A 22,594-nucleotide genomic window follows, 5' to 3' on the forward strand; every position below is an offset into this window, starting at 1 on the left:
CATCTGACCTGCTTGACTCCGATCATTAACAAGGCACCTTCAACTAGGTCTAAGACCCTATTGAGGAGAATGCGACCTCGCCCCGCCCCTCTCATACTGAGTTGAGAGTCAGTGCGATGATTGATCAAGTGTTTTAAAATCCTTCTTCCGTGTGCTTGCACAGTGAGTTCTATATCTGTAAGAAGACAGATGGCAGTCTCTGTTGGTGCAATTCTCCACAGCTTGTAGCAGCTAATACACCCGGCATATGGGCCTGATCACAAGGTGGAGACTGGCATGGGGCCCTCAGAGAACATGCTGACAGGATAGTGGCTTGCATGTGTGGTTCACTTCCCAAAACGCTGCTGCCGGACACTCTCAAAATCTTACATAAATGTTCCTGTCTCAGGAAAGTGAACAAGCAGGTGGTCACTGCGCTGGAGTGTTCAAGGCCAAGGATTAGGTCACAGCTTTCATAATGAGGGGGCTGCCGTACCTGTCAGATAAACCAACCTCACTGACATTGTTGATATCAAAATACAAATAATTTTAAAAATCAAATTGTGCAAGATATCCCTCTGCTACCCCCACACGCCTGGAGCCCGTCCAGGCGAGAGGATTAACAGCCATCTGAAGGAATATCACAAGGAATCAACCAAGATTTTAAAATGGTCTCTTTTTACAGATTGCATCTTCATCCTTTTTCCACTTTCATTCTGTGTGCTTCACATTTTGCTTGTTTAGACAATAGTTCCTGTCTGAGAGCACAAATACCAGCACTGTTGTCCAGCAGAACCCGCTTTACTGCCCCCATGTGGTAGAAATTCACTGAAAAATGAGAAGCTTCACTCTACATTTTTAAAGTAATTAAATGTCATCCTTCTTGTAAACAGTTTCACAAGAAAGAAAATTAAACATGAGTCAAAGCCAGTGCTTTCCAGTTTGAGATTTTATTATTTGTAAAATGAAGTCCCCAAATAAAGGGGAACAACGTTTCAACCGCAAGTGCACAAAAATGAAAAGGTTTGGTGTAAATACTGAGCAGAACAATAAATGTAAGCTGTAGTAAAGCATCTGTACATGACGGGGAAAAGTCTCCGCAGTAGCAGCAAATCTGCGCTAGCACGTAAGTAAGTTCAAGTAAGACAGTTCGTCTTTAAGTCAAAAGCTATTCTAATGAATGACATCTTAAAATAACAATTAGTGAATATAAAATGCCAAAATCTACAACACAAATTGTGCATCATCAACAGTAGCTTAAAATAGATTTTGAACATATTTAACATATTTTTACAAAGTATTTAACACTGATGAACAGAATGGCAATTATCAATAATAGAGAACATAGTATCAAGATTAAAACGGCTTACAACAAAGAATGATCCACAATAAACAAACACATTACAACAAACACTTACAAATCAAAATTAGCTTTGTGATGCCGTTTTGGCCAGATTAACCTAAACATGTATTTTTTTTTTTTTATATTTATATATTATTATGATCTCTTCCAGATAAACAGGAGGTAAAGGTACATAGTTGAGATGCAACACAAAGGAAGCAAGATGAAATGTGCAGACAAACCAAGCAACTAGAATAGAAACTACTTGGAAGATCTGTGTGAACGACAGTATTGAAACATATATACAACATCAGGTGCGCAGTCCGTTGGCAGTTCAACATTTGTGACAGCTGGCTCAGTTACAGTTCATAAATATTTGAACCTGATTGACTAGCAACTAATTGTCAGAAATCTATTCAAAGCTGTGTGTGACATTTACATCAAAGCTACTTTACTCAAACCGTCCAGTCACTTTCTTCTCTCCTCACCACGCAGGTCGAATTTTTGCACATCACACAGAAGAACCGGTTTCTTTGTACACAAGAACATTTGAAAGTGCACCTGGACAGATTTGTGGGACACCTCTCAGATGCTGGGTCTGGCGACAACTTGACCACGCAGGTTGCGTTTGGGCACTCAAATCAAGGCTGTGTCGCAATACTAGTGAGTTAGGCGCACTGGTATTACAAATCATCCTGTCATGCGTGAGTATCCAGGATTATGTCAAGCTAGTCTTTGATGATGGCGTATAGTGTGTCCTCTGTGTTGGTAAGTAGCTGCGTGCACTCGTTGGTTCCGTGTTGCCAAGTGTGGTGTACCAGTGTATCAGCAATGGCATGGATTTTACTACGACACCTATGTGTAGGGACAGACTATAGGAAAGCACTTGGGTTTGCTCGTGGATCCTTCTGATTCCTGTACCGCACTGCCAGCCAAACTCCCAAAATCTGGAGAAGGATTGAAAGTCAGGAGAGAGAAAGCCACATTTTAACTCTGAGAAAGGTTCCAGGGACAAATATTTAAAGCTTTGTTGAAATACTATCAACTAGTCAAGAGAGGACTATTGACTACAATTGACCAGTAAGACCAAAAGCACCTAACTCCCTAGCTGATCTTTGCCCGCTAAAAGCCAGTCAGTCACTGCTCTACCCTGTCATTTATCATTAGTTTATTTTTGTTGTGTATATCCATGACAATTAAGGGTCTTAGTCTTTAATATCTGTTGTTTTTTTCACAGAAACATTATCTTCATACCAAAATATTTAAATCTCATCATTTATTCATGTTCTACCACAGAGAAAAATCTTACAAACTTTTCAGTTGTACATCACATAATCTTTTTGGTGCGTAATATGTACGCTTTATGAGCAATATGAGTGTTACTACAACTTTGGTATCATCGTCTGTATCTAGTGTAATCTTTGGTGTATAAAATGGGTACTTAGGGTGTGCATAGGTGGTACCAGTTTTATCATTAAGTTGAACTTTTTTCCCCATTGTGGGGCGAAAAAAAGTGTATCCTATCCTAAAATGTTTTAAGTAATTTTTTTTTTTTACACGACTGAGGGCATACTTACACCAAACCAAACCATACTCTGCCTTCTACGCAGCTAAATGTGAATGGTATTTGGATCGAATAGGGTTGGGCGATACAGACAATATACAATAAAAATGATATAAATTTGACCGACAATAGAACTTGTAATACGATAGTCATATCGTGATAATGCATGTTGATGACACATTCTAGCTGTGTCCTACAAATTTCACAGTGACAAAAAAACCAAGGCGTCCTCCACGTAATGTAGCATTCTCGCTAGTGGCTAATGTCCCTCCACGGTGCAAATCAATAATGATTGCTTTCATGGCCGGAAATAAACTTTGTTTCTAACAAGTATCTAGGAATATAGCAATAAACTGTATTAATGATAAACTGCGGTAAAACTATCGATGGTTAGTATTTATTGTTTAAATTTAAATTATAGAAAAATATCTGCACTTTGATAAACTTATGGACCGGCGAAAACTAGCTAATATGAATACAAGAGACGTACATTTTTTTCCCCCATTAAGAAACGACATACCAGAATGTAAACGTCTATAAACACAGTGCTGTCTGAGCAACTTTTCAATTGTGTACATTGAACCTACAGGCTATGCTCTCTGAGACAGAGTGATTGACATATACAACACACACTGAGGTTTCTTAAACAGGCCAGAGATTGAACAATTCAGCGATAATGACAAATGTGACAATTTTGGTCACAATGACCGTGATATGAAAATTTCACAATGTTACATTCCTACAAGTATTATTATCTCTGGAGGACCAGAGGACAATAAATAACTAAACATGTTAGAATACACACCATAGGAGGATACAAAATAGCATGGATAACCGCTAAAAAAAATAAAAAATAAAAATAAAAATAATCCAAGATGGCGGCGCGCACAGACGCAGCGGCTTACGGCTCTCCATTTCAGTGCTCTTTCTTCCTTCTTTTCTTCATGTTTTTTTTCCTTTTGTGCACCACCTGTACTGCAAACACCCGGTACACCCGCCAGTCACTCTTGGATATCGGTAACTCGCACCAGATATCTGTTTCGAGCGACTTTCACCACGAGCACAACATCCCAGATGACATAGCGAGAGCACAGGGCTCTCCGTGGTTTGTTGTCGGGTCTGGGAGACGGCGCAGACGGAGGAGGGAGAGGAAGCAGAAGCGTGGCCGCAGGTCCGGCGTCTTGCTCAGGCTTAGGAAACAACCCCACAAGCCACCTCTACCGAGCCTGTTCCTCTCTAATGCCAGATCCCTTGTACAGAAGATGGACGACCTGGAGTTACAACTTGTTCGGGACTGTTGTGCTATGATTATCACCGAAACCTGGCTTCACCCGGAAATACCCGATGCTAGCATGCAGCTAGCCGGACGCACTCTGCTCCGCCGGGACAGAACTAAGGACTCCGGTAAGAGCAGAGGAGGGGGGCTCTGTATCTACGTGCATGAGAACTGGTGCAACAACGGGACAATCACTGAACAGCACTGTTGCCCGGACGTGGAGTACATGTCTGCTAGATGTCGGCCTTTTTTTCTCCCGAGAGAGCTGTCTGTTGTTATCATCACGGCTGTGTATATTCCACCGGACGCCAAAGTAAACACAGCGCTCTCTCTTCTGCTGAACACCGTCAACGAACAGCAGCGGGCCCACCCCGACGGTGTTCATATTATAGCAGGGGATTTTAATAAGGCCAATCTGAAGACTGTACTCCCTAAGTTCTACCAGCACGTGAAGTGTTCTACAAGGGGCAAGAACACCCTGGACCACGTGTATACCAACATAAAGCACGCGTACAGAGCTACACCCCTCCCCCAGCTTGGACAGTCAGACCATCTTTCCCTCCTGCTCTCTCCTACCTACACCCCCATCAGACGCCAGGCCAGGCCTATCACAAAGACTGTTATGACCTGGCCTGACGATGCACTCCCCAAACTTCAGGACTGCTTCCAACACACAAGACTGGGACCTCTTCCAACAACAGGAGCTGGAGACAGCCACAGGAACGGTGCTGGACTACATAAAGTTCTGCATCGGGAATGTGACTGTGGAAAAAACCATCCGGGTTTACCCCAACAAGAAACCCTGGATGACCAGCCAGGTCCGCACACTCCTCAGGGCCCGCGACGCAGCCTTCAGGTCAGGGGACAGGGCACTGTACAGTGTTGCTAGAGCCGACCTGAAGAGAGGGATTAAAAAAGCAAAGGCGGACCACAGGAGGTGCATAGAGTCCCATCTGTCCAGCAAAAACTCACGGGAGGTGTGGCGGGGCATTCATGACATCACGAACTTCAGAGGCTGCAATATGACAACTGCGGATCAGAGTGCGACACTGGCAGAGGAGCTTAACGGTTTCTTTGCCCGTTTCGAAACCCCCCAGCGACACTCATCTGCTCCAGCCTTGCCCCCGCCCCCACCGGGCTCCGGCGCCACTCCACTCACTGTACAGGAGCACAGTGTCAGACGAGTGCTCCTGGCTGTGAACCCCAGGAAGGCTACCGGACCAGACGGAGTACCTGGAAAGGTGCTCAGGACGTGCGCCCACCAGCTCGCTCCCCCCCTCACCAGGATCTTCAACCTCTCCCTGGCTCAGGCAGTCATCCCATCCTGCCTGAAGTCATCTACAATAATCCCGGTGCCGAAGAAGTCTCCCATCACCAGCCTGAATGATTACCGACCAGTGGCCCTCACTCCGGTAATCATGAAGTGCTTCGAGCGACTTGTTCTCCAGCACATCAAGGACCATATCCCTCCAGACTTCGACCCCCACCAGTTCGCATACCGGGCGAACAGGTCCACAGAGGACGCCATCGCTGTTGCTCTCCACTCTGCTCTGAACCACCTGGAGCAGCAGCAGAGCTACGTCCGGATGCTCTCTGTGGACTATAGCTCTGCCTTCAATACAATAATCCCGGACAGACTCTGCAATAAACTGGACACTCTTGGCCTCCCCCCTCTCACAAACGCCTGGATAAGGGACTTCCTAACGGACCGACCCCAGAATGTGAGACTTGGCCCGCACCTCTCATCCTCCCGCACGCTGAGCATCGGCTCCCCACAGGGCTGTGTGCTGAGTCCCCTCCTCTACTGCCTTTACACCCATGACTGCAGTCCGGCCCACAGTGACAACCTTACCGTCAAGTTCGCCGACGATACCACAGTGGTCGGGCTCATCTCCAGGGGTGACGAGACTGCCTACAGAGAGGAGGTCCTGAAGCTGACGGCCTGGTCTTCGGAGAACAACCTCGCTCTCAACACCAGCAAGACCAGAGAGATCATCGTCGACTTCAGGAGGAGCAGCACCAACCCTGCCGCCCTCTACATCAACGGCGAGCGTGTAGAGAGGGTCCACACCTTCAGGTACCTTGGAGTCCACATCTCTAATGACTTCTCCTGGACAGTCAACACCACATCAATCATCAAGAAGGCTCAGCAGCGGCTACACTTCCTTAGAGTCCTCGGGAAGTACAACCTGAAGCCTGACCTGCTGCTGACCTTCTACCGCTCGTCCATCGAGAGCCTGCTGACCTACTGTATTACGGTATGGTACGGCAGCTGCACTGCAGCAGACAGGGAGAGGCTGCAAAGAGTGGTCAAGACGGCTCAGAAGATCATCGGCCGCCCTCTCCCCTCTCTGACGGACATCTACACCTCCCGCTGCCTCAACAGAGCCAGTGCCATCATCAAGGACAGCACCCACCCTGGCTCTGACCTGTTCCACCTGCTGCCCTCTGGGAAGCGCTACAGGTGCATTAAAACCAAAACAAACAGGCTAAAGAACAGCTTCTTCCCCAGGGCCATAACCATCCTGAACGGACTGCCCCATTGTCCCTCATAAATGCCTTCTCTTCGGTGCAATAACCCATTCCACCAACCACCCTGTTTTTGTTTTGTTTTTTCATGTATATATTCATTTCACACCATATTCATTGCACTTCTACATTTTTTATATTTTTATATATTTGCACATTGTTTTTCTAGCATGCACACATCTGTATGGAATGGCCTCAATCTCGTTACCTTGCGTAATGACAATAAAGCTGATTCTGATTCTGATTCTAAGCTAGAGCTCTTCAATGTAAACAGTGCTGGGTGGATTGACACAAACATCGACAGTAACGATACCAGGTATAGTATCGGTATAAGGTCAATACTACTAAATCGTTTTTGTTATCGTTTACAAACTCAGGAAAAAAGAGCCAATAGTAGTTTTGGCTTTTGTTCACCATTTTTCGGACCATAGGGCGCAACGGATTATAGGGCGCACTGCCGATGAGCGGGTCTATTCAGCTCTACTTTTATACAAAAGGCACAGGGGATTATAAGGGTGGCATGGCGTGGTTTGCTTCCTGCCTCTTGCCATCCAAATCACTGCCGTTGTGTCCTTGGGCAGGACACTTCACCCTTGCCCCCAGTGTCGCTCACACTGGTGAATGAATGATGGGTGGTCGTCGTAGGGGCCTTAGGTGCAAACTGGCAGCCACGCTTCAGTCAGTCTACCCTAGGGCAGTTGTGGCTACAAATGTAGCTTACCACCACCAGGTGTGAATGTGGAGTGAATGAATGATGGGTTCTCACTAGGGCTGCAACAACTAATCAATTAAAATTGATTATAAAAATAGTTGGCGATTAATTTAGTCATCGATTCGTTGGATCTATGCTATGCGCATGCGCTAAGGCTACGTTTTTTTTATATATATTTTTTTTTAAATATATATTTTTTAAATATACCTTTATTTATAAACTGCAACATTTACAAACAAATGAGAAACAATAGTCAAAATAAGTACAAAATCAGTAAAAAAACAGTGCCAGGGGGCGCTGAGGCTACGTCTCATGAGGTGGCAGTAAGCCAGCCAATGATGTGTCATGTGCAGCTCACGTGATGACGCCTTCTACTTTGCCTGGAAACATTCGAAAAATGGCGGAGGAAAACAGTACGGATAGTTCAGCGGAGAAACATGTTGAGGTTATTGCTTCAATGGAGAAAAGTGTACGACCTAAGTCGTCAAAAGTGTGGTAACGCTTTACTTTAAAGATTTCAAAGAAGACCGTTTCCTGCAAAATGGCACGGAAGTACAACATTGCTTCAGGAGCATCTAAAGAGGAATCATGTTGGAGCCATGGATGAAGGGAAGAACTCACAGTACGTAACTTTTTAAGTCCATAGTCCCGGTACATTGATCCGTTGTGTGTGTGTGTGTGTGTGTGTGTGTGTGTGTGTGTGTGTGTGTGTGTGTGTGTGTGTGTGTGTGTGTGTATATATATATATATTTTTTTTGGCATTAAAAAATACAATCATGTGTGCTTACGGATTGTATCCCTGCAGACTGTATTGATCTATATTGACATATAATGTAGGAACCAGAAATATTAATAACAGAAAGAAACAACCCTTTTGTGCGAATGAGTGTGAATGAGTGTAAATGGGGAGGGAGGTTTTTTGGGTTGGTGCACTAATTGTAAGTGTATCTTGTGTTTTTTATGTTGATTCAATAAAAAATATATAAATATATATATATTTTTTTTTAATTGTGCGGCCCGTTACCAATCGATCCACGGACCGGTACCGGGCCGCGGCCCGGTGGTTGGGGACCACTGCACTAGAGGAAAGACATTCAGCATCCAACATTGGTTGGAATAGGTAGTAGCCAGGTTTGAAATTCCCCCAAGCAAAATGTTTGCTATTGTGCATGACAATGGTGTACTTAATAAAAAAAAACATTTTCCTTGTTTTATTTGGCAAGTTGAAAGAACGTGGTGCCAGTATGCTGTTTTTTTCCCCAATAAAATACTGGAAAGGATAGAAATGTAGTTTGTCTCTTTTATCCGATTATTAAGCGATTAATCGAAGTTATAATCGACTATCAAATTAGTTGTTAGTTGCAGCCCTCGTTCTCACTTCTCTGTGAAGCGCTGAGTGTATAAAAAAGTGCTATATAAATCTAATCCATTATTATTATTATTATTATTATAATAAAGCGCATTAAGGGGTCATATTCAAAAATAATTTCTACATTTCAAATACTTCTTTGTGTTCTACATAACATAAAATGATGGTTCTTTGGTCAAATTGTTGCACAGATTATAATTTACAGACCATCATCAAGCCGCTTTCTGACCGTCTCTATAGGATGCAGCGTTTAGTGGCCGGTCTTGCTTACGTGGCTCCACTTCGACATTGTCTTCTACCCCTCATCTTTGTTGTACCGGTAGTTTTTAGCACTTTCATAGCGAGTCTACTGACAGATATAATAAGTTAGTACTCTACGCTACTTTACTGTATGTTAGAAATGGCAACAGCGGATGATGAATGCCCCACAACAAGAGGATGAAGAAAAAGAAGGAGCTTATTGACTACGGCACAGAGCACATGTGCATATTTTGGGGAATTACGCAGATCCCAAATACACATGAGCAGGTACCAATAGGTAAGAAAAGTTGGTTTTGCATAATATTGAGAAACAAAACAACAGATAATGTCTCCTTATACACACCATATAATACCCATATGTTGAAGCGCAGTACGTCTGACTACAGTAGCCATAATGCTCCGTGTTTTTATCAAGCGGTGCGGCTTCGTCGTACTAAAACATTGACAGATTTTTGAGCACCGTGTATAATGTTCTATATTCTCAATGAAACATCAAAGTTTTGGTGTTGCTTGCTTACGGGGAACTTGCTAGCGTCATTTATTGAACGAGTGTCAGTCTACCTGCAGTCTATTTGTATATATGTGTGACTGCCATCTACTGGTCACACTTATCATTACACCGTGTACCAAATAAAATTGTTTTGAGGTCAGTAAGCACAACCAGAATTAATACGTAGCAGGTTATAAGAAACACTGTACATTTTTTTTTAAATTTAAGGATTTTAAGTAGGGACGTCCGATAATATCGGCTTGCCGATATTATCGGCCGATAAATGCGTTAAAATGTAATATCGGAAATTATTGGTATCGTTTTTTTTATTATCGGTATCGTTTATTTTTTATTTTTTATTAAATCAACATACAAAACACAAGATACACTTACAATTAGTGCACCAACCCAAAAAAACCCTCCCCCATTCACACTCATTCACACAAAAGGGTTGTTTCTTTCTCTTATTAATATTCTGGTTCCTACATTCTATATCAATATATATCAATACAGTCTGCAAGGGATACAGTCCGTAAGCACACATGATTGTGCGTGCTGCTGGTCCACTAATAGTACTAACCTTTAACAGTTGATTTTTAATAATTTTCATTAATTACTAGTTTCTATGTAACCGGTTTTTATATTGTTTTACTTTTTTTTTTTTTTTCAAGAAAATGTTTAATTTATTTATCTTATTTTATTAATTTGTTTAAAAAGTACCTTATCTTCACCATACCTGGTTGTCCAAATTAGGCGTAATAATGTGTTAATTCCACGACTGCATATATCGGTTAATATCGGTATCGGTAATTAAAGAGTTGGACAATATCGGAATATCGGATATCGGCAAAAAGCCATTATCGGACATCCCTAATTTTAAGTGTGCCTAATCGTCTGAAAAAACGCTAGTTTGCACTATTGACTTTGTCATAAATGTTGTATGTAATAAAAGGGAATAAGAAAATAATTTTAATATTGATATCGTTACACCTCTATCCTGTGTTTTTGACAGATTACAGTTGAAAAACTGAATCTTTGAATTAAATGTTTTAAGTATGAACATTGGTATGGCTAATACTGCCTCTGTAACTACTTGGTAGTGGATCGATACCAAAATTTGTAGTTTTGCCCAAAACTAATTAAAAACTAATTAAAAAAGTAGCCAAACAACTAGGGATTTAACAGTATTGTAGATACCGCGGTATTGGGGTTTCAAAATCCTCACAATAATGACGTGATGTGTGACGATATCAAACAAAAACTGGTGAGTGTGGTTTTTTTTTGGCACATTCGCATTAGCCAGTCTGAAAATAAACCACATCTCTCAGAATCCTCTTCGCAGCACGGACCTACAAGGTGGGGGCGTGAAACACGGTAAAGGGGAAAAAAGAGATAGCCTACAGGAGAAGTGTGTTTGTTGAGGACATACTATATAAATGATATATAAACTAATATTATTAAAGAGACAGCCCCTTTTGTGTAAATGAGTGCGGATGAGTGTGGATGGGGGAGGGAGGGTTTTCTTGGGTTGATGCACTAATGGTAAGTGTATCTTGTGTTTTTTGTTGTTTAAAATAATAATAAAAAAAATAAAAAAAATAAAAAAAAAAAAAAATTATTTATGCACTATTGACTAGTGATGCACAAAATATGTGGCCACTGAAAAACGTTGATCAACCGTAAGCAAGATGCACACAGGTGTATGGAGCCTCGGCGCTAAGACAAAGTGCCGTCCGTGCGGCTGCTTCTCCTAAAATTAAATAAAGTGGTCAAATATGTTATTTTGTGTTCGCATTTCATTGACTAAATGCGTTAGAATGTGTTTGATTTTTGTTTAGAATCAGTTACTTTGGCGACAGTTGGTGCAACTTTTTTCATTGATGCGGTTGCGTCGCAATGTTGCAGCCAAACTAGGCAATCATTGGATAAATACTCGACTTTGTCCCGCACATGGACGGGGAGCCAATGAATAACACTGATTGAAAGGGGGTCGGCGGGCTTCCGCATGATTGGATGACCAGTCTGGACTGAATCCCTCTTTGATTGGCAGCAAAATGAGCGAATCAGCAATGTTGAAATAAAAAACACTGCCAAATAATTTTTAAACTTTCATTCCATCGTTCCTGTTGATATGTTTACATATTTTTTACTGTTAATGGAGACTGTACTCAGATTTAAAGAGTAACTAAAATATAGCTTCCCCTACTTGAAAGACCAACAGCTGCCACTTGTGTACAGTTTGTGTTACATTGTACAATAACAACAGTTAATGTGGTTATCCTAAACAGTCCTGCCACTTCATTTTACATACTATGGTATTTTTATCAAGTTTTTATTTTTTTGGTACAATACCACTGGATTCTACCGTAGCCTTAATACCGTGACAATATCGTACCATGAGATGTTGAGATTGTTACATTCCTACAAACAAAAGAAAAAGTGCTTATTAATATTTTAACGGAAGTGTAGCTAGAACAAATGTTACATTAGAAACAAACCAACTATTAACAGTAAAAAGGCAAGTAGATTTATAATAGCGAAAATAAAACAACTGGAAATGCAAAATGTTATCGCATATGTCAGCAGACAAATTAGTAGACTTTGTTAACCGTTTTGATATGGTTCTATTAGTCATATGCCAAATAGCATATCATTATATATATTGCTATTGCAAGAGACTATATGTATCGCCCATCCCTAAACAGAAATGATGGGACAAGTAAACCGGACAGTAGGGGGCCAGGAGTAGGAGTCCAGCACAATACAAAATTCAAAATGCGAGTAAACCCATAGTTTATAAACTTGACAATAAGATGCAACACCACAGACTGGATTTTGATGACAGAATGCGTGCCAATTAGCATGGGATTAGCAGTATATGTAGGTGTGGACACGTGCTACTCACCTCTGTGAAGCTGAAGAAGAGTCCAACACCTCCGAGAATCTTGAGAGCTTCACTGGCATGATTCAGCATCATATCGCCGCAGGTGAAACAAGAACTAGTCTTCTTGCATAACTGCAGTCAAACGCACAAAAATAGCAATTCAGGCATTTGGTCTGTTGCAGTACAAATCTACGGCTGTCAGCTGAGCTAGGAAGTGGCCTACTTACTCTGCCACAGCCTTTGGGACAAACTGTGTGACTAAAAGCTTGGAACTGTGACTAAATTGTCTTTATGCGATTGTTTTATTCTGTTAACAGGAATATTTATCGATTGAAGTAATTCACAATTAAACAGCACAGTGTTTAAGGAGAATTGTGTTTTTCACCTTTGAAAAGTGAGACATCAGACACTTACAGCGGGGCAGTTTTGTAGATCCTGCTCAAACTGCACTCGACTGCTGGTGACATTTAGCAGCCCGCAGCAGTTCAGCTGACTCTCCAAGTCGGTTTTGGTTTTATTTTCCAACATTCCCCAAGTCGAGTTCAGAAATACCTCCTGTAAAAGTAAATAAGCACAAAATGGAGTTTCTGCCTTATGCGTGGACATCTCTGCTTAACAGTAGGCCTGGGCAACATATTGATTTGATTAATAAATTCAAGTTTTTTGTTGCGGCCGATTTAAAACATAAACAAATAGATTTTTTTCAACTCTTGTTCCGGCCCAGTGTTTGCCCTAAGGAGCTTCCGTAGCTTCTGCCCTCCCCCATAATTCCTTTGTGGAGATTTAGACTAGGAGCAAAGCATGGTTAATGCTAACGCTAACGAGATGTTTGTTCAAAAAAAAATAAAAAAAATTAGTGTCATCTGGGGGGAGCATCTGAAACCAAATCCCCCAGGCGAGTGCGGGAAACCCAACTCTTTAGGAGGAAAACAAAACCGCAACAATAACAAACTCCAGCTAAAAAGCAGCTTACTGTGGTGGAATCATTTACACATACTATGTATGATGATACTACCTATGATGAGAAAAAAGCACAGTGGCGAACGATCACTAAAGCAGTTGCACTACACATCACTATCGTGTGAATGAAAAAGCCAACGTTTATCTACTTACTGAATCTATAGTCCGACTCCTGTCAATATTTTATTTGATTATATATACTGTATATATATATATATATATATATATATATATATATATATATATATATATATATATATATATAAAATACTACATTCTTATTAACATAAGTATTTTATTCAAGACAGAAGTTTTAAGTTTAAACTTTATTAATCTCAATGTCGGAGATTACCGTTATTTGCATGCAATGTGCAATGCTACAATTTTGTTAACAGAAGTAGTATATTAAAGACAGAAGTATTGCTTCGTAGAGGAAGCTCTTGAATTAGTTATTTGAAAATTATACCACAAAAAGTGATGGTTTATAGCTCGTCTAAAAGGAACAACATTATACAGGTAAAAGCCAGTAAATTAGAATATTTTGAAAAACTTGATTTATTTCAGTAATTGCATTCAAAAGGTGTAACTTGTACATTATATTTATTCATTGCACACAGACTGATGCATTCAAATGTTTATTTCATTTAATTTTGATGATTTGAAGTGGCAACAAATGAAAATCCAAAATTCCGTGTGTCACAAAATTAGAATATTACTTAAGGCTAATACAAAAAAGGGATTTTTAGAAATGTTGGCCAACTGAAAAGTATGAAAATGAAAAATATGAGCATGTACAATACTCAATACTTGGTTGGAGCTCCTTTTGCCTCAATTACTGCGTTAATGCGGCGTGGCATGGAGTCGATGAGTTTCTGGCACTGCTCAGGTGTTATGAGAGCCCAGGTTGCTCTGATAGTGGCCTTCAACTCTTCTGCGTTTTTGGGTCTGGCATTCTGCATCTTCCTTTTCACAATACCCCACAGATTTTCTATGGGGCTAAGGTCAGGGGAGTTGGCGGGCCAATTTAGAACAGAAATACCATGGTCCGTAAACCAGGCACGGGTAGATTTTGCGCTGTGTGCAGGCGCCAAGTCCTGTTGGAACTTGAAATCTCCAACTCCATAGAGCAGGTCAGCAGCAGGAAGCATGAAGTGCTCTAAAACTTGCTGGTAGACGGCTGCGTTGACCCTGGATCTCAGGAAACAGAGTGGACCGACACCAGCAGATGACATGGCACCCCAAACCATCACTGATGGTGGAAACTTTACACTAGACTTCAGGCAACGTGGATCCTGTGCCTCTCCTGTCTTCCTCCAGACTCTGGGACCTCGATTTCCAAAGGAAATGCAAAATTTGCATGGTTGGGTGATGGTTTGGGGTGCCATGTCATCTGCTGGTGTCGGTCCACTCTGTTTCCTGAGATCCAGGGTCAACGCAGCCGTCTACCAGCAAGTTTTAGAGCACTTCATGCTTCCTGCTGCTGACCTGCTCTATGGAGATGGAGATTTCAAGTTCCAACAGGACTTGGCGCCTGCACACAGCGCAAAATCTACCCGTGCCTGGTTTACGGACCATGGTATTTCTGTTCTAAATTGGCCCGCCAACTCCCCTGACCTTAGCCCCATAGAAAATCTGTGGGGTATTGTGAAAAGGAAGATGCAGAATGCCAGACCCAAAAACGCAGAAGAGTTGAAGGCCACTATCAGAGCAACCTGGGCTCTCATAACACCTGAGCAGTGCCAGAAACTCATCGACTCCATGCCACGCCGCATTAACGCAGTAATTGAGGCAAAAGGAGCTCCAACCAAGTATTGAGTATTGTACATGCTCATATTTTTCATACTTTTCAGTTGGCCAACATTTCTAAAAATCCCTTTTTGTATTAGCCTTAAGTAATATTCTAATTTTGTGACACACGGAATTTTGGATTTTCATTTGTTGCCACTTCAAATCATCAAAATTAAATGAAATAAACATTTGAATGCATCAGTCTGTGTGCAATGAATAAATATAATGTACAAGTTACACCTTTTGAATGCAATTACTGAAATAAATCAAGTTTTTCAAAATATTCTAATTTACTGGCTTTTACCTGTACAAGTTAGAACGTTGCTAAGAGTAAGATGTAATGTAAGGAGGTTTATTTCAAACTACTAGTTTTGATCAAATAAAAGAAAAACGTGTTTTGAATTATCACTGTCATTTGTATTAATTGGTTTCTTTAAAAAGTACCGGTAGGAGAAGAAAATCAGAAAAAAAAAATCGGAAATTCATTTTTTTTGTGAAAAAAAGACTTTCTTTTCAGGCCATATGGCCCAGGCCTACTCAGCAGTCAAATTGCACTCCACCTTTGTCAACAAAGAATTATGTTTGTAAGAATAAAGGTATCACTCAACATTTTTTTATGAGGGATGGGAATTCCAAACCATTCCGCTTGAATACATCAATTTTAAGGAAGACTAGTTACCTAAATGTAATCTCATAAAACCATGTTTCAAAATAATGAATTTGTGGTGACATCAAGATGGGTTGAATTTAAAAAAAAAATTACCCACCTGCTGACCACGGTTCATTGCTAAACAAGAACAAGAGACTCCAAATTGAAAGAGGAAGACAATGAAAAGAATGACCATGTACTGCGAAGTAAAAAGTTAAAGAAAAGTGTCCAAGAATGTTTGCGTTCATTTGAATTTGATCAATGTGTAAAAAGGATACAAAGAAAAGCATGACTTGGTGGTGGTGTATTGCTCCGATGAGGCCCACAATGGCGATGAGCAGAAGGAAGACGCCCACTGCGATCACACCACCGATGATGTGAATGCTCGACACCAGACCGAAGCCTTTCCCCCATGCTGCCACACCAATCAGCAGCAGGCCGACTAGCTGGGGAGCAGGAGGGTGAGAAGTTAGTGACAGCTTCTAATCACCTCTTGCTTATAAACATTATTTTGGTCTTTATGGGTCACAGTGATTAGGTGTATACCTAAAAGGTGTAGCATGGGGCAAAGAGGAGGACCAGGTAGGCAGAAATCAAGATTATATAGGTTTTGACAGTCAGACAAAGGTAGCATTTTGACATGTATCTGTGGTCAAAGGTCGCTCGCTACATGGCTGGATGAGCACTGAGCTCTAACATCCAAATTATTTTTCTTTTGCTTTGAAAGTTGAATTATGCAAAGCCACAAGCAATATCAATATAAAAAACATGTTGCATGATGACATAATTTGTCTGTGTAAGATTTCCATCTCCCAATGAAATGGCAAATGATGGGATTTGTATATGTGTAATTTATCCTCTCATGCGTAGAAGTATGTCATACGAGTTTGAATTTGAGACCGCCATTGAAAAAACAAAGATTAATGATTGACTGTTTTTGTTTCATTTTGTAACTAACTGAATCTGTTTAACTCTTCACTATAAGGAATAGACTATATCAAACGCTCTCAAATTAACAAGTCATTATTTAAATAAGATAACATATTCTAAGAATATCGTGAGAAATCTTGACACAGCTGCTTAAAATAGCATTGGTGACTAGCACACGGTCAAGTGGCCTCCATAGCTAGGACAGTCAGACAAAGGTAGCATTTTGACATGTATCTGTGGTCAAAGGTCGCTCACTACATCACTTGATGAGCACTGAGCTCTAACATCCAAATTATTTTTCTTTTGCTTTGAAGGTTGAATTATGCAAAGCCACAAGAAATATCAACAATATAAAAAACGATATTGCATGATGACATAATTTGCCTGTTTAAGATGTCTATCTCCCAGGAAAAAAGGTAATGAAATGGCAAATGATGGGATTTTGTGTGTGTAATATATCCACTAATGAGCAAAAATTTCTAATTTGAGTTTGAATTTGAGAACCCCATTGAAAAAACAAAGATTAATGATTGACTGTTTGTTTCATTTTGTAACTAACTGGTCTATGGTTTGAAACAGAAAATAATCTGTTTAACTCTGCACTATAAGGGATAGCCTATATCAAACTCTCTCAAGTTAACAACAATAACATTTAGGACAATACTATTTTTAGACAAATCCCAATATTGTATAGAACAACACAAAAATATGAAATGTGATGGAAGACAATGTAACAAAAACAAGCTAGGTTTCAATTATCATTTATTTCATGTAATTAAAGGTAAAGGAAAGAGGTGTGCAGTGGTAGCAAACACACTTGAGTTACATTACACTTTGATTGATTGATTGAAACTTTTATTAGTAGATTGCACAGTACAGTACATATTCCGTACAATTGACCACTAAATGGTAACACTCGAATAAGTTTTTCAACTTGTTTAAGTCGGGGTCCACGTAAATCAATTCATGGTACAAATACATACTATCAGCATAATACAGTCATCACACAAGTTAATCATCAGAATATATACGGTATAGGGCTGGGCGATATATTGATATGCGTGATATATCGCGGGTTTGTCTCTGTGCGATACAGAAAATGACTATATTGTGATATTCGAGTATACGTTCTCACGCAGTTGCTTTTAGCTGCGAGCATTACACTACACGTTCTTCTCACTCAGTCTTGTCGCTCCTTCTCACAGACAGCAAGCGCACCTTCTTACACACGTCACATACGTATACGCCCTCCTTGAGCAGAGAGGTAGCAGCATGGCTAAAGTTAGCTGTGATGCGAGTGGGAAGACGAGAGAAAGCAGGTGTGAATCTGGTAACAAATGAAGGAATAATTAATTCCCCCAAAAAACAGCAGGGGGTCCATCGTCTGGCGGTGGTTTGGCTTCAAGTGGGAATGTCGAACAGACAACCGTAATTTGTCAAGTCTGGGGCAAAAGCGTTTCTACAAAAAGTAGCATTACTGCTAATATGTAGCATCATTTGAAAAGTCACCCGAAGAGTGCTTGAAACTCCGCATGTCAACATCTCCGTTCGGTGCCACACCATCAAAATGCCGAGGCAAACATATCGACATCAACAATGTATGAAAAAAAGAGTCAACAGAAGGAGATGACGTCCGCAGGAACCTACCACATAGCGAAGGATGAACACTATTTGATTTCCTATTATGCAGCTCATTTTTATTTGACACTTATTGAAATATCTTGTGTGACATCATGTTTTAAACTAATCGCTTGTTTTAAAATCCATCCATCCATCCATCCATCTTCTTCCGCTTATCCGAGGTCGGGTCGCAGGGGCAGCAGCTTAAGCAGGGAAGCCCAGACTTCCCTCTCCCCAGCCACTTCGTCCAGCTCCTCCCGGGGGATCCCGAGGCGTTCCCAGGACAGCCGGGCGAGATAGTCTTCCCAGCGTGTCCTGGGTCTTCCTCGTGGCCTCCTACCGGTCGGACGTGCCCGAAACACCTTCCTAGGGAGGCGTTCGGGTGGCATCCTGACCAGATGCCTGAACCACCTCATCTGGCTCCTCTCGATGTGGAGGAGCAGCGGCTTTACTTTGAGCTCCCCCCGAATAACAGAGCTTCTCACCCTATCTCTAAGGGAGAGCCCCGCCACTCGGCGGAGGAAACTCATTTCGGCCGCTTGTACCCGTGATCTTGTCCTTTTGGTCATGACCCAAAGCTCATGACCATAGGTGAGGATGGGAACGTAGATCGACCGGTAAATCGAGAGCTTTGCCTTCCGGCTCAGCTCCTTCTTCACCACAACGGATCGATACAGCGTCCGCATTACTGAAGACGCCGCACCGATCCGCCTGTCGATCTCACGATCCACTCTTCTCCCACTCGTGAACAAGACTCCGAGGTACTTGAACTCCTCCACTTGGGGCAAGATCTCCTCCCCAACCCGGAGATGGCACTCCACCCTTTTCCGGGAGAGAACCATGGACTCGGACTTGGAGGTGCTGATCCCCATCCCAGTCGCTTCACACTCGGCTGCAAACCGATCCAGTGAGAGCTGAAGATCTAGGCCGGAGGAAGCCATCAGGACTACATCATCTGCAAATAGCAGAGACCTAATCCTGCAGCCACCAAACCAGATCCCCTCAACGCCCTGACTGCGCCTAGAAATTCTGTCCATAAAGGTTATGAACAGAATCGGTGACAAAGGGCAGCCTTGGCGGAGTCCAACCCTCACTGGAAACATGTCCGACTTACTGCCGGCAATGCGGACCAAGCTCTGACACTGATTATACAGGGAGCGAACTGCCACAATAAGACAGCCCGTTACCCCATACTCTCTGAGCACTCCCCACAGGACTTAAAATGTCTCTGACAATCTTGCACTTTCTGTTTTGGAAATGACATGAATGTTTGTACCACTGCTTAATAACTGTTTAATAAATACAGTTTTGGTAAATTGACTTAGTTTTGATTTCCTTCTCTGCCTGAAAGTTTAAAAGTAGCATATGTTAATGCAGTAAGAGGAAGAATGTTTTAATGTAGACACATAAAATCATCATACTGCTGTGATTATATGCATCAAGTGTTAATTCAAGGCTAAGGCAAAATATTGAGATATATATTGTGTATCGCGATATGGCCTAAAAATATCAAGATATTTAAAAAAGGCCATATTGCCCAGCCCTAATATGGTACATTGAATTATTTACATTATTTACAATCCGGGGGGCAGGGGGTTAAGTTTGGTTGATATTAGCACTTCAGTCATCAACAATTGCATCATCTGAGAAATGGACATTGAAACAGTGTAGGTCTGACTTCGTAGGATATGTACAGCGAGCAGTGAACATAGTGAGTTTAGAAAGCATAAGAACAAGTATATACATTTGATGATTTACATTTGATTATTTACAATCCGGGGAGGTGGGATGTGGAAGGGGGAGGGTTGAAGTTGCCTGGAGGTGTTCTTTTAGTGCGGTTTTGAAGGAGGATAGAGATGCACTTTCTTTTACACCTGTTGGGAGTGCATTCCATATTGATGTGGCATAGAAGGAGAATGAGTTAAGACCTTTGTTAGATCGGAATCTGGGTTTAACGTGGTTTGTGGAGCTCCCCCTGGTGTTGTGATTATGGTGGTCATTTAATTTAAGGTATATTGTGTTACATTAGTGTTGTGAACTTGAATATCATAACATATACGGAAGTCATGTTTTAAATAAGATAACATATTCTAAGAATATTGTGATAAATCTTGACACAGCTGCTTAAAATAGCATTGGTGGGGAAAATGACTAGCACACGGTCAAGTGGCCTCCATAGCTAGGGCAGTGTCATCACATCCCAGTATAATGGCGATGGCTAGCAAGCTAAGGGCTACAAGGCAAAGCTGGACTACTACATTTCAGACATTATGCAAACATATCTACTTAGGGGGTATAATATCGGAATTACACACATACCCGTATTGACCTGAGAAACGGAGTCATGTAAAAAAACAAAAAGCATAGTCAACCACTATTGTTCTGCGTTGTGACTAAACTGGTTGCTAAGGCTAGGCTACTTCATTTAGAAGCTAGGCTAAATCTGGTCATGTAAGCTACAAGGTAATTCATTGGAAAACAAACTCACCATGTACACCACGTTCAAGGAACACAGAGCATTTTTCGAACAAGTGAACCCCCCGCAGACCATATTTGCTGACGGCTCTCTTTGCTGGTCCAGGTTAGGAATGAATGCTGCTAGCCGAATCTCTGGCGTATTGGTGACAAATGTTTTTGGTCCGCGCAGTGGGCGTGACTGATGACGTAGGCCTCCCGTGACGTCAACGTATAGCCTTACGCAAACTTCCTTTTGCAAACTTCCCTTTCCTGTTCAGGTAAATGGTTACAAAAAAATGTAAACAGTACAATATTCGGATTCGAAAAGCTTAGCTTTTGGACACAATGTTAAAAGGTTTTAATATTTGATCATTACAAATGACACTTTTTATACAGAATAATACATATTTTTTAGCTCAGTTAGCTTTAGCTAAGAGTTAGCTTAGTTACGTCATTGATTGATTGATTGATTGAAACTTTTATTAGTAGATTGCACAGTACAGTACATATTCCGTACAATTGACCACTAAATGGTAACACCCCAACACTAAATGGGCCCTAGTGTGTGGATGTGAGTGTGAATGTTGTCTGTCTATCTGTGTTGGCCCTGCGATGAGATGGCGACTTGTCCAGGGTGTACGCCGCCTTCCGCCCGATTGTAGCTGAGATAGGCTCCAGCGCCCCCCGCGACCCCAAAGGGAATAAGCGGTAGGAAATGGATGGATGGATGGATGGATGGTAACACCCGAATACGTTTTTCAACTTGTTTTAGTCGGGGTCCACGTAAATCAATTCATGGTAGTAAATCAATTCATGGTCATTCATTACAAATTTTGACAATAGTATTAATACTATTTTGGAATAAACTAAAATGTATAGCTCAATTTTATAGCTACTTTATTGATGAATACTAGGGGTGTAACGATTGATCGATATATGGGTAGATCGATTTATAAATTGAATACATTTCATGTATATTGATCTCTGCTCGGCAAGTTTGCCTTCCGGAAAATAGATATCCATTCAAGATCGTTTTATTAAAGGGGAACCACACTCAGGGGCGCCGAAAAGGGGGGGTAAAGGAGACGGATTCTAGGGGCCCATGATGGAGGGTGGCCCAGAGAGGCCCCTAAAGATGATGAAATTATAATACAGAAAAAATAATGACACTGTGTTGGGGGCCCTGTAAAGATTCTTTTCATGGGGCCCAAAATCCCTAGCGGCGCCCCTGACCACACTTTTTCTGGAATTTTGCCTATTGTTCACAATAGACAATAGACATGATGACAGATGGATTTTTTTTTAATGCATTCTAAATATTGAATAAATGCGATCAAACGTCTGCTTAAAATTGGAGCCGTTCAATTCTGCCTATATAGCCCCTAAAACACCTAAATATACCTAAATTAAGGTTTTATATAATAGTTAATAGTCATTTTATTTCAGAAGAAAAAACATACAACGATAAAACACAAATAAAATAATTGCAAGGAGAAATACAATAAATAAAAACTTGCATTAAAAAAACCCCACTCCACAATATTCAATGTCCAGCATATAGGGTTACTCGCCAATGGTTCCACATACATGATGACATATACATGATGTAAGTATATATTTGATGTAGTAACGAGCACATTTATAATAACATTTAATATTTACGTATTTTGGTAATTTTAAGCAAACGCGGCACATTAATTTGAAAAACGCATCATAAGGTTGTCTTTTTTTTCTTCATCTCTGATTATGACTCACTGCAGACTTTATGAGAACCAACAAACATA

The 22,594-nt window shown here is 41.2% G+C and overlaps 1 protein-coding gene across 1 annotated transcript; it reads right to left on the bottom strand.

The window, feature by feature from the left end:
- Nucleotides 1-913: 913 nt before the first annotated feature.
- Nucleotides 914-21,013, bottom strand: tspan31 (tetraspanin 31). The gene is made up of 6 exons (XM_061982456.1): nucleotides 20,842-21,013; nucleotides 16,082-16,249; nucleotides 15,922-16,002; nucleotides 12,821-12,961; nucleotides 12,428-12,538; nucleotides 914-2,268 (listed from the first exon to the last, which is right to left on the bottom strand). Exons 1-6 carry the CDS (start codon nucleotides 20,902-20,904, stop codon nucleotides 2,194-2,196), a joined length of 639 nt encoding a protein of 212 aa, XP_061838440.1. The 5' UTR covers nucleotides 20,905-21,013; the 3' UTR covers nucleotides 914-2,193.
- Nucleotides 21,014-22,594: the final 1,581 nt, after the last annotated feature.

Source organism: Nerophis lumbriciformis, linkage group LG01, assembly GCF_033978685.3.
Source record: "Nerophis lumbriciformis linkage group LG01, RoL_Nlum_v2.1, whole genome shotgun sequence".
Taxonomy (NCBI): Eukaryota; Metazoa; Chordata; class Actinopteri; order Syngnathiformes; family Syngnathidae; genus Nerophis; species Nerophis lumbriciformis.